Source organism: Corvus brachyrhynchos, unplaced genomic scaffold, assembly GCF_000691975.1.
Source record: "Corvus brachyrhynchos isolate BGI_N302 unplaced genomic scaffold, ASM69197v1 scaffold279, whole genome shotgun sequence".
NCBI classification, from domain to species: Eukaryota; Metazoa; Chordata; class Aves; order Passeriformes; family Corvidae; genus Corvus; species Corvus brachyrhynchos.
The window spans coordinates 2763212-2777086 of record NW_008246060.1 but is presented as its reverse complement, the minus strand read 5'-3'; the positions used below and the strand labels follow the sequence as shown (position 1 = coordinate 2777086).

General features: G+C 41.4%; 1 protein-coding gene across 1 annotated transcript in view; it reads right to left on the bottom strand.

Moving 5' to 3' along the window:
* Window positions 1-891: 891 nt before the first annotated feature.
* JMJD1C (jumonji domain containing 1C) overlaps window positions 892-13875 on the bottom strand; it is a 107252-nt gene continuing 94268 nt past the window's right edge. Inside the window, 9 exon segments of the mRNA XM_008642759.2 lie at window positions 892-1793; window positions 2120-2251; window positions 7360-7536; window positions 9750-9889; window positions 10925-11047; window positions 12157-12287; window positions 12396-12486; window positions 12896-13064; window positions 13452-13730. Of these exon segments, the coding sequence (XP_008640981.2) occupies window positions 1704-1793; window positions 2120-2251; window positions 7360-7536; window positions 9750-9889; window positions 10925-11047; window positions 12157-12287; window positions 12396-12486; window positions 12896-13064; window positions 13452-13730 (1332 nt within the window). The 3' untranslated portion in view covers window positions 892-1703.

The following is a 13875-nucleotide window of genomic DNA, read 5'->3' as shown; positions in this document are numbered from 1 at the left end:
AATTTCAGCAGCCTCCAGGAATTAAACATCTGTTACAAGTACCTCATGAAAACTCAACCAGGGAAAGAAATACTTAAATATTTGCATATCCTGAACTTAAAAAATGAAAATATGTACAACTAGAGTCCACTTCTCATTAAGCAAACGTACAGTGGCAGATCCTGCACCCTCAGCCAATGCTCTAATGCTCCAGGGAAGAATAGAGATTATAGTGGATGAAACAGGCTACAACGCTAAGAAGCAACTGCTAAGTGCCCATGGTATTGCTCTGCAACTTGACAAATTGCAAGTTTTCAAGCCAACTAAATAATGTGACTTTTGGAATAAAAAATTGCTTTAGTGTTTCATTATTTTTAAAGGTAACTTACAAGGGGTTTGGGGTTTTTTGGTGACCCCAAACCCAGTCAAATGCATCAAACTGGGAGCAGTAACCAGGCTCATTACTATAACCGGGCTAATTACTATCCCCTTTTGGACACCTCACGAGCTGGCCACTGGCTCTGCCTAACATTTGATAATCAATCTACGTTTTTGAATAGTTCTAATAAATCAAAGTGCACTTTTTGTGAACCTTTTCAAACTCACTCCAAAACCTGGAATTCTGCTCAACTGCCCAGCATTTATCATTATTAAATAAAACACATTTAAAAAAATCTTTTAAAACATCCATTACTTTGTGGTATTACTTGAACTATTAAAGGTAAGTTGTCATGAAATAATCACTCTACAGAAACGCCTTTCCCCTTCCCACCGCGCAAGTGCAGATTCCTGAGGGAAGGGGGTGAGTGGCAGCGCCGCGCCCGCAGTCCCGGCTGCGGCCCGCAGAGGGCAGCACGTGGCTGCCCTGGCAGCGCCGGCACCAGCGGGACACAACAAACCCACACCACCACGTCTGACAAAGTCATTTTAATGGAAAATGTAAAACCCCTTTCAACTTCAATGTACAAAGCATGTGTAACACTTGCACTTTTAACAAATTAAAGCAAGCCAATGTTTTAAAAAAATACATCATTGAATGTATATATGTATATATTTACATAGCATATTAAGTTTAATATTTAAGCTTTAAAAGTTCACATAAATTTTACCAAAATGAGACAATTTTTAAATAAATTACACCTTTGAAAACGTTTAATTGTACACTGAATAGCTTCAATAAAATACTGAAGTGTCTGTATTTAATATCTACTTTATATACTTTATATTTTACAAAGTTTACAATTATTTGGCAGTAATTTTCAGATAATGACATGACTGCTGTGCGGACTCAGCAAGATCCCAAATGCAGGCAATAGCTGGTGTTTGTGTCCTACTCTCACAGTAACTGTCTCAATGTAGTGAAAAATATCTGAATTATTTTAGCAAACTGTACAAGTCACATTTACATTTGATCAACAATATAGCATAGAATTTTGTCGTTTTTTCCAAAAATAAATACATCATCTTAAATCTTTGACATTTCACAAACTTCATGTACATTATAATACAGACAGCAGAACACTGCTCAACTGTTTGCAAGTGGAACATGGAATCACAGTGGCTGTGATATGAAGCTCTACCGTTGCAGTGTCATTAACAAGTAAATACGATGACTGTGTTTTCTTGGCACTGATGGTTTGTGAAGCTTAAATTAGTGTGCATACCGTTCATAAATCAGGGGAAATAACCTCTGGGTGATGCTACCTCCAAAAAGCAGAGCATGCTCAGTTCTCATCCGTATCTTCCATTTCACCTTCGTGAATCTTCAAAGCTCTCACCATTTCTTTAACTGCGTGATACAAGATATTTTTAACCTGCAAGAACATGGGACAGATTTTAGTAAGGCCTATGACTGAGGAACTCTGCAAAGTTCAGGACTAAGCCACGGATGGAAAAAAAAGAAAGGCTTCATCACACCCGTGCAAAAGGGATCAGCTTTTTACACATTTTAAAATGTAATGTGAAATAAAACCAGCAGCTCAAGGGAGAGTCATTTACAGCCCTGGCATTCATGCTGCTGCTCATTGTTATTCTGTGTGAACAGCAGCAAGGAAGTAGCTCCACACGCTGCTTGGCATTTCAATGAGCCCGAGCATGCCCTGCCTTCCCAGCTGCTTCCAGAGCAGCATTCATTTCCTACCTGCAGTTTATCATCGTAATTGATTTCTTCCTTTGACAGCCTCAGCTCCTGCGTTAAGTGAAATGACTGTACAAGATGTTCTGGAGACACAAAGTCTTCAGTTACTTGAACGCAGCTGTGAAAATTTTGCACCTATCCAAAATAACAAGAAGAGACTGATAATTAGTATTTGGGGTTATTCTTCGGCAGAGGTACCTGAGAAGAGAGTGGGTCTTGAGATCCCTTAACCACAGCCTTATCAGACTAAAGGGCATCTTTACAGGTAGAGAGCAATTAAGTGTGTTTGACTTATCCAAGTTGGCTTCTGGCAAAAGGCACACGTTGAACACTGCCCAGCTGCCTGTTGGCGGCGCTTCCCGCAGTCGGCTCCGGCATTAATTCCACACTGTTGTTCCTCCCCTGCCCAGCTGCACAGGCGCTGCTGCTGCCACAGCCTCCCCAGCACTGCGCAGGCACTGGAGCTGCCAACCCACCCGGGAGCAGCCCTGCCCCGTAGGACCCAGCTTCTCTGGCCACGCACACACAGCTGGAAGCTGGCACATTCATGGAAAAGGAACTGCCAGTGGAAATACTTGGAAGAAACAATCATGAACAAAGAAAGGGGGAGGCTGAGAAGAAGGGGGAAAAAGCAGTTTCTTCTTTCTCTAAACATTTCTTCTTACTGGCATGCAATAACTACTGAGGAACAGACAACATCTCCTGCCACCCAGGTCATACCTGGAGGACAGGGGAAAGGAAAAATGCTTCCTGCTTGTTCCCTTCAGAAACATTTGTGTTTTCACCCCTGAACCCTTACAATTACACTGTAATTTGTAATTCAGCAGGTCAAAAACCTCTTTTCCCCAAACTCCAACAGCTCCTCACAGAAGTTGTGTTACATCAATTCGAATTCCCAAAGCCTGGGGGTGGCAAGGCAGAGCCTCAGCCATCCCAGCAAACACCCCATCCCACCCTGCTCTGGACAGAGATCTCCATGTTTTAAAGTCAAACTTAGCCAAATCTAGAGTTTTTAAATGCATACTCTAAATTTTCCATTATGGTACCTGACATTCACATAAACCACTGGTGTCTACACAGTTGAGGGCACGGGACTTCATTTAAAAATTACTTTCTTCTTCAAAACCCTTGCCCAAGTCTGATTTTACACAGCAGTTCCCCCCCCTACAGCTGAAATCCCAGTGGGTAACTCCCAGCTCAGCATTTGTGTTGCACATGGGGTTTTTCCAGGCTCAACATCATCAAGGACAAAGTTGTGCTGGTCCCTCCTGAGAATTAATCAGAACAGAAGTAATTCTGGAGACAAGGAGGGTTTGTTGATGCCACACAATCTGCAAACAGCAGAAAGCCAGGGGCAAGGCAGCAGCTGCAGAAGTGCTACCATGGGGCTCCCACCAGCACAAAGGGAATTTCCTAGAGCTTGGGCTGAAGTGCCTCTGCATTGTGCAGCCAGCAGCTCCAGCCCCCTCCCCTCCCTCACAGGCTTCTCAATTCTTTCAAGTCTCTACCTGCCCTTGGTTTCCTTGCCAGCCTATGCAAATCCCACACCACTCATTCACTTTCTTCTCATTAAGACAAGGTTTTACTGACTCCGTATCATTTGTTTCCCTCAGACCTTTCATTCTGCTGTGCCTTAAGCTTTCTTCCCTCCCTTCCAGGGCCTGTTCTTATCCGTGTGAAAGTTTGCGGGGACAGATTTTACCCGGCTGGTCTGATACTTAACATGGGAATGCCCCACTGACAGCCCCCAGGCAGTTCTATTTATAATATTTATAATACTAGCTAATGCAGTGACACACACACATAGAAACGTTTAGCAATGATTCCCCTGAGGTTTGTGGGGCGAGGAGTGCAGCACTCCCACGCCTGTGCCACTTCCAGCTGAACTGAGAACAGCTTCACACCCAGCCCACACACAGCAGAGGTTTTCCAGCAGGGCCCGGGAGGCGGCTGCAACACTGGAAAAGCCTCAGACCTGGGCTAGGACAGGGAAAGGTGAGTGGGCAGGGAGGAAGGGGCCACCCACCCATCCTGAGGGCTGCAGGATCAGCCACTTCCTGCAAGGCTGAGCTCGAGAGCTCTGCATATGCAACGCCCAGACCTTTATCCTACATCCTTATCGGAACATCGCCAGGATGTCGCATTGCCTCCAAGCATGTTATTTTACAATATATGATCCTGCTGTTAAATCAAGATAATACCACTATAAAAAACAACATTATAATAACTTGTTCCACTATGAACAAGTTTTGCAGGGAGCCTGAACACCACATTTCAATCACTGACTCCAGTATTTCTAGCTGTTTATTCTTAGCGAAAATATTTTACCAATTTGGAGCTACAAAGTTGAAACCAGGGAGGCCATCCCTACAGATGTCTGTGATACAGCATGACCCACAGTGGAGCAGCACAAAGAGTGAATCTTTCAAAAGAACAGTACAACACCCTTTTTTAGCTGGGGAAGTTCCAAGGAGAGAGCTCAGGGCTCCCTGTCACAGATGCCACGGAGGGAACAAGGCCCAGCCACTAGCAAGGCAGGGAGACTGCTGAGCTCCCAAGCTGTACAAGCCAAGGAGGAGATGCCCCTCACAGAGCATTCAGGGAAGCATCTGCAGAGGTGACCGGTCCAATGCTGTATCTATTTCTGGATTCTCCTCCCGAGGGAGCAATTCCCTCCACAAGAGGAACTGACAAGGCTGCCCTGCCCGTCACAGCTCACAGGAGAGGCTCTCCCTCCCATCCCACCTGGGAACAGTCTGACTTTGCCTGCTGCATCCAAGAAGGATGTGACTGCTGTCTGAAAGTACACAGGGAGGGGGAGAAACCTGGGAAGCAAGAGGAGTGCTTTATGCTACCATTAAATGTCAAGAGTAAGTTACTTTAAAAGCCAGACATGAATCCATAGAACCAGGCACGGGTGGAAAAACAATACACAAAAGAAATACGCACAACCTCCTCCATGTTAGGGCAGTAAATTCTAGACCAGCACATCAGAAGCAGCAGTGTGCCAACAATCCTAACTGGCTCCAGACTGGAAGTGTCAGAACTACACTTAGGCAGTGACCACAGGCAGCCAGGCTCCCTAAATCCAGCACTCAGTCTGATTTCCTCTGCTCCACAACATTAATCATGAGCAAATAAAAATGTTAATTTACCACCTAATTTAGTATCAACTCACACCCAGCTTTAACAATAAAAGATTGATGATGTGCACATAAATCTGAAACACTTAATGTGTAAACTTTAACGTGGTATGTATTCTTCTGCAGACTTATTTTTCAGTTTTTAAATGTGCTTTGTATCTCTGAAGTATTGGTGCTGATCCCTAAGGTCTGTATTTATGCATCTCTACAGAGAGAGCACTATGCACATACATGAAAGAACACGATGCTTTTATTTCCTCCTACGTGGCAGATTCACAGGAACTTCTTACTGAAGATGAAAAGGTTCTCAGCTTCACCCACTAAGGTTTAAAAACACCATGTTATTAACTCCTTGGTGCCAGAAGCTAGAACATTACCACTTCAAACACAATCTGCAGTTTAAAGCCAAAGAGATAAAGATAAGAGTGGTCTTATTTTTGGTCCTTAAACATATGAACTGCAGGGAAGCCTGGAACAGTCCCACTAGTTCATGTTTTATATTCTGTATGCCTTTTTATAATGGCATATGCTGTACAGAACGAATTTCCCAGTACGTTTGTTATTTCCCCTGGGTTCCCTTTCCACTCTTCTATCTGGGATGTATCTCCCTTGTTTCAAGGGATCAGAGTAAGGCTGCTGGAGGATGCAATACATGACTCTGGGAGTGCCAACTGCTTTAGCCTAACAGAAGCCAAGAACAGCAGCAATGTCAGATGTTCCTCCATTGGGTCACCCAGGTCTGTTTGGGGCTGTCTGGGTTTTTTCTTTCCTGTGCCAGAAAACAAATCCACACAGACTATCCAGAGCTATATACTACCATGTCAAACCCACTCAGAAACTCAGTGGGATGAGGAGGAGCCTAGTCTGGGTAAGGTACTGGTGGCTTTCAATACTCCAGCAACAGACACACTCAGAGACAGAACCCCTGTCATCACTACAACCCAGTCAGTTTTTCACAGAGGAAACCCCACTGCCCTGGCCACAGGGACATGGTGAGCCATTTTCACAGTTGGAAGCTGATCTGCAGATTGGAAACCAAATAGCACCTTCTTCAGAAAGGCTTGGCCTTGCTTGAACCCACGGGGAGATCAGTGATAGATTTTCAACAGCACGATTGTTTACAACCAACTGCAGGGTGGGGATGCTCCTCAGTCCTTGATAGTCAGCGACCTCATTAGTGGTGCTTGACAGCTGCCAAGACAGCAAATCAGCAGGCTCCCTTTCCCGCTGAAGCAGGAAAAGGTTAATGGAGTGAAGAAAGGAAGAAATCTAGAATGACCCAAAAATCTCATCTTAACAATTGAGCTTTTTTCCTGTTTTCACCAAGGAGCAGCACTTTACAGACTGTGAGGGAAAAAAAAAAAAGGCCTAAAGGCAGCAACAAACCCTTTGTGCCAGGGGGCAACTGAGGCTGACTGACACAAATTCATCCTGTTTCTCCAGAACTGCCCCACTGGCAGTACTCTTCTTACCCAACTATGGATTACATCAGCTCAGCTGCTGCAAAGGTGGTATCACTCTTTCTCACAATAAGGAAAGCTGCTGAAGAGACAGTGATGACTCCTGGTGACTGATGTACCTTGTGTGTTAAAAGGAACTTAAGTGTGGCATGGGAAAACAACCAAATACCTGTTACAGGAACACCAGAATACCCACTGCCAATTCTCCTATGGCTGAAGACTTAAAAACAATGACACCTGACATCCAGGTGTGTTTACCTGCTCAGGTTGCTCTCCCTGCCCCTCCTCCGTTAGATTAACTTCTGGCTTAGAAGACAAAAATTACTAGCCTGACTCTGCCATAACTAGACTCAGTTTGTTTAGAAATTTCCTACAAAAATGAAAAGTGGAAAACAATGCTTAATAATCGTCTGTTCATTTGTAATTGTAAAGCAAAAAAGGAACTAATACTTAAGGCATTCAATTTGCTGTACATTAGTCAGCTACACCAGCAGATGTACCTTATTTTACATTCCTACATGCTAATAGCTACTAAGAAAAAAAATGTAATTGAGAACAGATATATCCATATCTTTGGAAAAAAGTTATTTTACAGCAATTGTGCTATTTAATCCTGTGTCTTTAAACTAAGGTTCATTACCTGATGAAGTGCTCCTGCTGGTAGAATAATAGCATCACCAAGGAACTGAATAACTGTGCAGGTTTTTACTCCATATTCTTCAAAAAGTCTTTGGCGAAGTTTTTTGTTCACATACCAACTCTGATCACGGATTGGATCATGCTCTGGTAAAACTTCTAGGCCTTGCTCCTTTGCTATCTGCAAGTACAGAAAAGATCCCAGGTCATTTCCAAAAGAACTGAACCTTTTGCTGATAAATTTTAGGTATACCCACCTTGGCAAGCAATGTCACTCAGTTCTCAATACCCGAACAAGAACTCTAGCTAGGGATTCAGAACAACCTCAAAGGATCTGGGAAGTCTCACTGAACTGAAGACATTTGCAGCACACCCACTCCAAAATGCAGAGCTTTAAAGAACTCAGCACAATAATCTAGTAATAAGCAACATGCTCTCTGTGTGACTTCTTTAATCCAGAAAAAATCTGAGCTCAGGAGTTGCTATGCTGCCAATTGCCCAGGCTTACAACCTTCAGTTTTGACACAGACATGCAACATCACTACCTTAGCTCAGGAAAATGCCACAGATAAAGCCAAGGGTTGTACAGTCCCGGGAAACCTGCTCCAGGTGACTCTGCTTGAGCACAGGGCTGGACAGAGGGACCTCAAGGGGCCCCTTCCAACCTCAACCATGCTGGGATAAGAAGCTGCTTTCCTACCACCCTATGAACATATTTGGAAAAAATGATGAACACATAAAAATACTTCCTGACATCAGTAAATGGAATTCCACAACCATTTCTCATCAAGTGAGCCACAGGGGAACATATATTACTCTAATCAACTGCTACTAAATCAATCCTAGTCACTAAAAAGAAAAAAGTGATTACACATAAAGAACACAGACCTAATCCACCTGTCATGAGTCAGGAAACAAATACCTCATTAAAAACATAGATTTTTTTTTTTTTTACTTTTATTTATGAAATATATGTAATTATGTAATGCAGAGCTTGAAACTCTCCTTGAGTATTACCACTGTTCTAACAAGATACTGAGATTTTTTATCTTATCAGCAGAAGAACAGTCCCAATGCTTACCCATCAATTAATCTCCAATTCAGTATTTCCCAAATACCACTGCTCCTAAAATACCCAGTGGTACACAATTCATTTGGGATAGCAGGGCAAACTGTGGTAGCAAATGACAAACTTCTTTACACAGCATCCTAAATGCTTCTGTTTTAAACCTGCTGCCCAAATAGTTTCACAGTTATCCACAACAGTTTCAGAAGTGCTCTGAGATAGGAAATGCTGAATACTCCCTTACGTCCACCTATTCCTTTGCATTCATGACTTCGTTCACAACTCTCTTTTTCAAACTGAAAAGCCACCATCTAATTTATGAGCATCTACTTTTTGAATGAACAAAAAAGTCTTGCTGTATAATTCACAATCTCCTGGAATTAGCTTTGTTTTATTTACCAGTGCTCATTTTTCCCCACAGTTCAGCCTGTCAAAGAGCAAATGTTTGAGTCACTGGAGGACAGCTGCCCTGGTACAGAAACACTGCTTTATTGTCCAAGAGAATCGTCACTGCTGAATTTCTTAGGCTTTCCCTGCTCACAGAAGAGCCCCTGGCCTCAAGTTTGTCTACAGACCCCTTTGGTGCAGTCAGTGGAAACTCATCTGATCTCTCTCCACAGAAGAGGACAGTAAAGACTTCTCCTTGAGCAATCGCTTCAGTGATACTTTGGTATTTCTGTGTCAGCCATCAAGGCCACCTCTGAGAACATGAAAATGTGCTAAAGACAAGGCACAGAAAACTGCTTCCAAGGTGGCTATCCCTGAATTTAATGCCATTGAAGGATATTCATCCTAGGTAACAACCTGAAAGATTCTGATGTGGCTCTAACTTGTTCATCACATGCTGCTGAAGGATGATGCTGAAGGAAGTCTGCTGCCCTTGCAGAGGTTACCCCACTGCTTCCACCTTCACCAAGAGCCCAGCCATGTTCCTTGAGCTGACTGATGTGACAGAGTCCTGGGAAAGATTAGTGGCCGCTGGGTGGTGAGGTCAGGGGATTTGGCATAGGACAATTCACCAAAAATTCAGCAGCAATAGTACAATAATAATGGATCAGCGCCAGAAAAACCTCATCCGACAAATCTTTTGTGAGCAAGAGTAGATCTCCACGCCCTCCTGAGCCCTCTTAAAAATGAGTATGTGTGTTACATGTTTTATTTGCTGGTGGTGCAGCAGGTCAAGATAATTTATTTTATGTGCTATAAAGGAAATAATTTTGCTTTCCTCCCTTCTCTAACATCGAGGTGGGGTTTGTGATTTTTGCCAGCCCCCTTTGATTTACCAACTACTTAGGTTATATTTATAAATCATGTGTAATAAATCTAACCTTTTGCAGAAACTCTCTTATCTTGTCAGCATCTTTGCCAGCATAAATGTGCCATAAAGCACCAGGTAATTCACTTGAGTCTTTCAACCGCTTCCTTAAAAGGTCATCCAAATCTTCCTCCTCCAACTTCTTCAAAACTCCTAAGATTCAACAAAAATATTCTTTAAATGTGAGAAGGAGAAAAATTTTGAAACTAAATACCTTCTTTTCATATTTCTTGTGCAAGACTGAGCAGATAGAAGTTTGCTGAATACAACAGAAGCTACCAGGTGATCTTTCTGTTCAGTGTTTGTAACTCGTTACTAGAGCATGAATGCCACGGATACCTTAAAAATATTTAATTTTTAAATTTTTTCACATTTCCTGAATTTGACAGAACACAATCTCCTACCTGAAATAAACAAGCAGGGCTGGTACCAAAAAAATGGGAAGATGAAAAAGGTGTTTTCCTGCAGTCAGCACAAGCAGTGTTTAGCATGCTATTATTGCAGCCAGAGCTCTTCCAGGATGCTCAAGTTTGCTGCTATTAACTCAGTGCATACACAAGTGAAAACAAAGCAAATGAAAGGCAAACCTTACTGCAGCTCTATTAGTCACACCCAAAATCTACATTTGATGATTATGGAATAAGAGGACAAAAGAAAAAGGGGAAAGAAACAAAACTATTTCAGTGATTTAAACACTGTTTCACATAAGCAATAAACCTCCTAGACATGACTAACATACACCAATTTAAGCTCTCCAGTGCTGAAAAATTACATTACAGCCCAAATTCAATAGAGTAAGCACAGTGCATCCAGAAGCAGCAGAATAAACAGACGGTTTGGCAAATACATCATCCTGACATAATTGTTAGAACGAGCACAGCTTCCAGAGGAAATCCTTCACCCTGCATTCCATTAGCTATGCCAGTCCCAGCACAGGAACACTGCATCAATTACACGTAATGGCAAAAAAAGTGGAAAGAGTCTGAAATATCATTTCATAATTCATGAACTGCAGTGTATTTTATATAGAACTAATGTGCGTGCAAACCCTCGAAACAAAGAATCTCCCAGCTGTAAGCAAGTTCTTGTGGATCTCTTTCATCACCTTGCCAAGAACAGCATCAATTTTAGAAGGGGCAGAACATTCAGTCCATCCACACCTCTTACAGTGAGTGAGCTTCACGTTACCTGATTTGGAAAGTACTCCATTTCCTTTGGCTATGCCAACGTAAACAAGGATGTTCACGACATCAGAAACTTCGATATGGAGATTTGTGGTTCCTATGTCATGGTCTTTAGTAGCAGCCACACCTATGTTACAAGGTAACAGTTGTTTGCATTGCATATTAAAATCGGAACATGCAACAACGGGTAAGAAATTTCTGAAGCATACTTAGCATCACTGAGATACACAAATTAAAAACATGGTTTTGGTTCACCTGCTAAACAAGAAAACGTTACTTTTTAATAGAGTCCTTGAGATTCTCTCTTAGCCCAGGTACCTGTCCCTACACAGCATTTGTGTCAGAACAAAACATTTCAGCAGAACCATCGGAGACATTTCCTGACTGCTATGTTCCATTCCTCCTCAACCCTTCAGGCTGTTTAGGGCAGAATACAGGTACAATGAATACAAAAGGTTATCAAATCTGTCACTTTTGTATCTGTCTGTAAGCACAGTTCTTAATCAAAATAACCCCCAAGCAAAGAGGAAAAATAATTTTAGTTTTAAGAAGTGAAAATGAACATTCTTAAGTCAAAGGACATTCTGGAACTCTGAGCCTTAGAGCAGTGTTACCTTGGAGTGGCATTAATGATGCAGTTCTCAGACCCATGCCATTATCACTATTGTTAATATGCTTCTTTCACAGGACATTTGGAGAACTTTTAAAATCAAAGCCATCGTGTCACAAATTAGCACTCATTTCTTCTTTCTATTACAACTATTTGTAAAACAGAATTGAACAAAATTCTTTGCAAAAGAAGGAACAGATGGAAAGTGTCTGAGGGAACCAACCTTTTCTAAACAGGTTTTTGAGTGTACAGCACACAAAATAAATTATGAGAAATATGAGGAGAATAATTTATGACCAGAATTATGAACACGATAATATTTCATGAGGTTTTGTGTCCCAGAGCATTACTAAAGACAAGTTCTAACACTGTAGAGAAGCAGCTAACCATTTATATGCTTCAGGAGAGTGTAACAGCATAAGAAAAGACAGAAAGAAATGGAGAAGCAGATAACCTCTCATGCCCCACGAGCATGTACTGTTAATACCCAAGTCAGTCAGTATTTCCCTGCATTCAGTGAGCAACTATCCTTCAAGAAAGCTCAGCTTTCTATCAAGCATTGTAATGTGTGATATTCTACAGGTGTATGGGAACAAGTAACTGCTGCACTTGTAGGGCAAACTCACCATATGCACTGCACAGTCTGGGTCCCAAATCTGGACGGACAAAAAATCCTGGCAGATGAGAAGCCAAGTTTAGTTTTCCTTCTGGACTACAATATTCAGGCAAGGGTAAACTTTTTAGTAAGTCATCATATCTGGAGGAGAAACGATGAATATAATTGAATTTGTGTCATTATGTAGAAAGAGAAAACAGAATAACATTAAGATTGACTTAAGAACATCTACTATTAAACTCAGAATACCTTGCTGGCATCATAGCCTTGAAATCTTCCCCAGAAGGCCAGTCTTTCAGTTTTAGTAGAGCTGTTTCTCCATTTTTTACTTTCTGCCGTTCTGTAAATAAATAGAAATAACTAAAAACTAATATACTGTAGGCGTTTTACTTTATTCAACTGATATATAAGAATTAACTCTAAACCTGCCAAGAATCAAAATTTCACGCGTAAAATAGGAGATGGTTGATTTCGAGACTCAAGAATGATACAAACCAAACTCAGCTAGTTAAGTAAGAAGGACATTTGCCTGGTTTCTCAGTAAGACCTAGCTAGTATAATAGTGCATCCTTAGCTCTGCAGACATGCAAAATTCAAGTGTCCACCATATTCTCTGGAAACAGATTACCTAGAACTTTCTTTTTAAAGTTTCTTCAAAGACTCAAGATCCATAAAGATAATTTTTAACTGCCGTTTCTAACACTGATCATCTTCAGAATCAATACCATAATACATTTTAAGGAACATACTTGAAACATCTTCAAAACCATCCCAGAACTCCTTGACATTGGTGTTTGAAATGATACTGTCCTTGCAATTCAAGATATCAGCTTGCTGGTTTCCAAAATCCAGACTGATTGACTCAGCTTTCCACAGGCTGAAGTTCATTTTCTTATGCATACCAGACACCAAAACAGGCTGTAAAAAGTAAAATAAAATAATTTTTTAAAATCATTACTTATCCTTTCCCAAGTGAACACATTCTTTAACTGAACTGGAATACAAATGTGTCTGGAACACACACAGAAGACCTTGGCCCTACTGAGCTGCTAACACTTCCTCCAGGAACACTCATATCCAAAGGTGTCAACTCTTTTTGGAAACTGAAACTTCAAAACAGAAATGTGTTACTTATTATTAGTAGTTAATTCAAGTTTAACTACACAAGCTTCGTCTATGGGCTGTACCTGACAAGCTTTTTTTGCCCCCCAGTTTCAAACATAGTTAGGCATTTCTGTCCTTTAACACACAATTCCCCAAGCTCATGCTGAGGTCACTTCACTGACCAACCTGCTCAATACCTACCCTTCCTTGCTTCCAGCACTCTTTGAAGAGCTTCCAATTGTTGCTGTTTTTATGGTCTCTGAGCCACAGAACATGCTTATCACAGATCCATGAATACTGGATATCACTGTACCGTTTACTGCAGTCATCCTGAATACATTTTTTATCATCCTTTGGCTCATCTTTTATTTCAGATTTTACATTTATCTTTGGTGCTCTATTTGGTGGAATCTTGTTTTCTACTACTGAAGCAATTATGTCGTCAAGAATGTTCGGCATAGTCCTTCCACTCTTGCCACTCTGTTAGAAAACAAATCTATGCTTAAAAAATGTAGAAGCAACTTAATGCAACTCCTTTTGAAACTGAGTAACATTTCTGATGTTTATCACTTAACACCATATATAAAATCAAATAAAATGTCAATGTGCGCATGTGCATATGAAG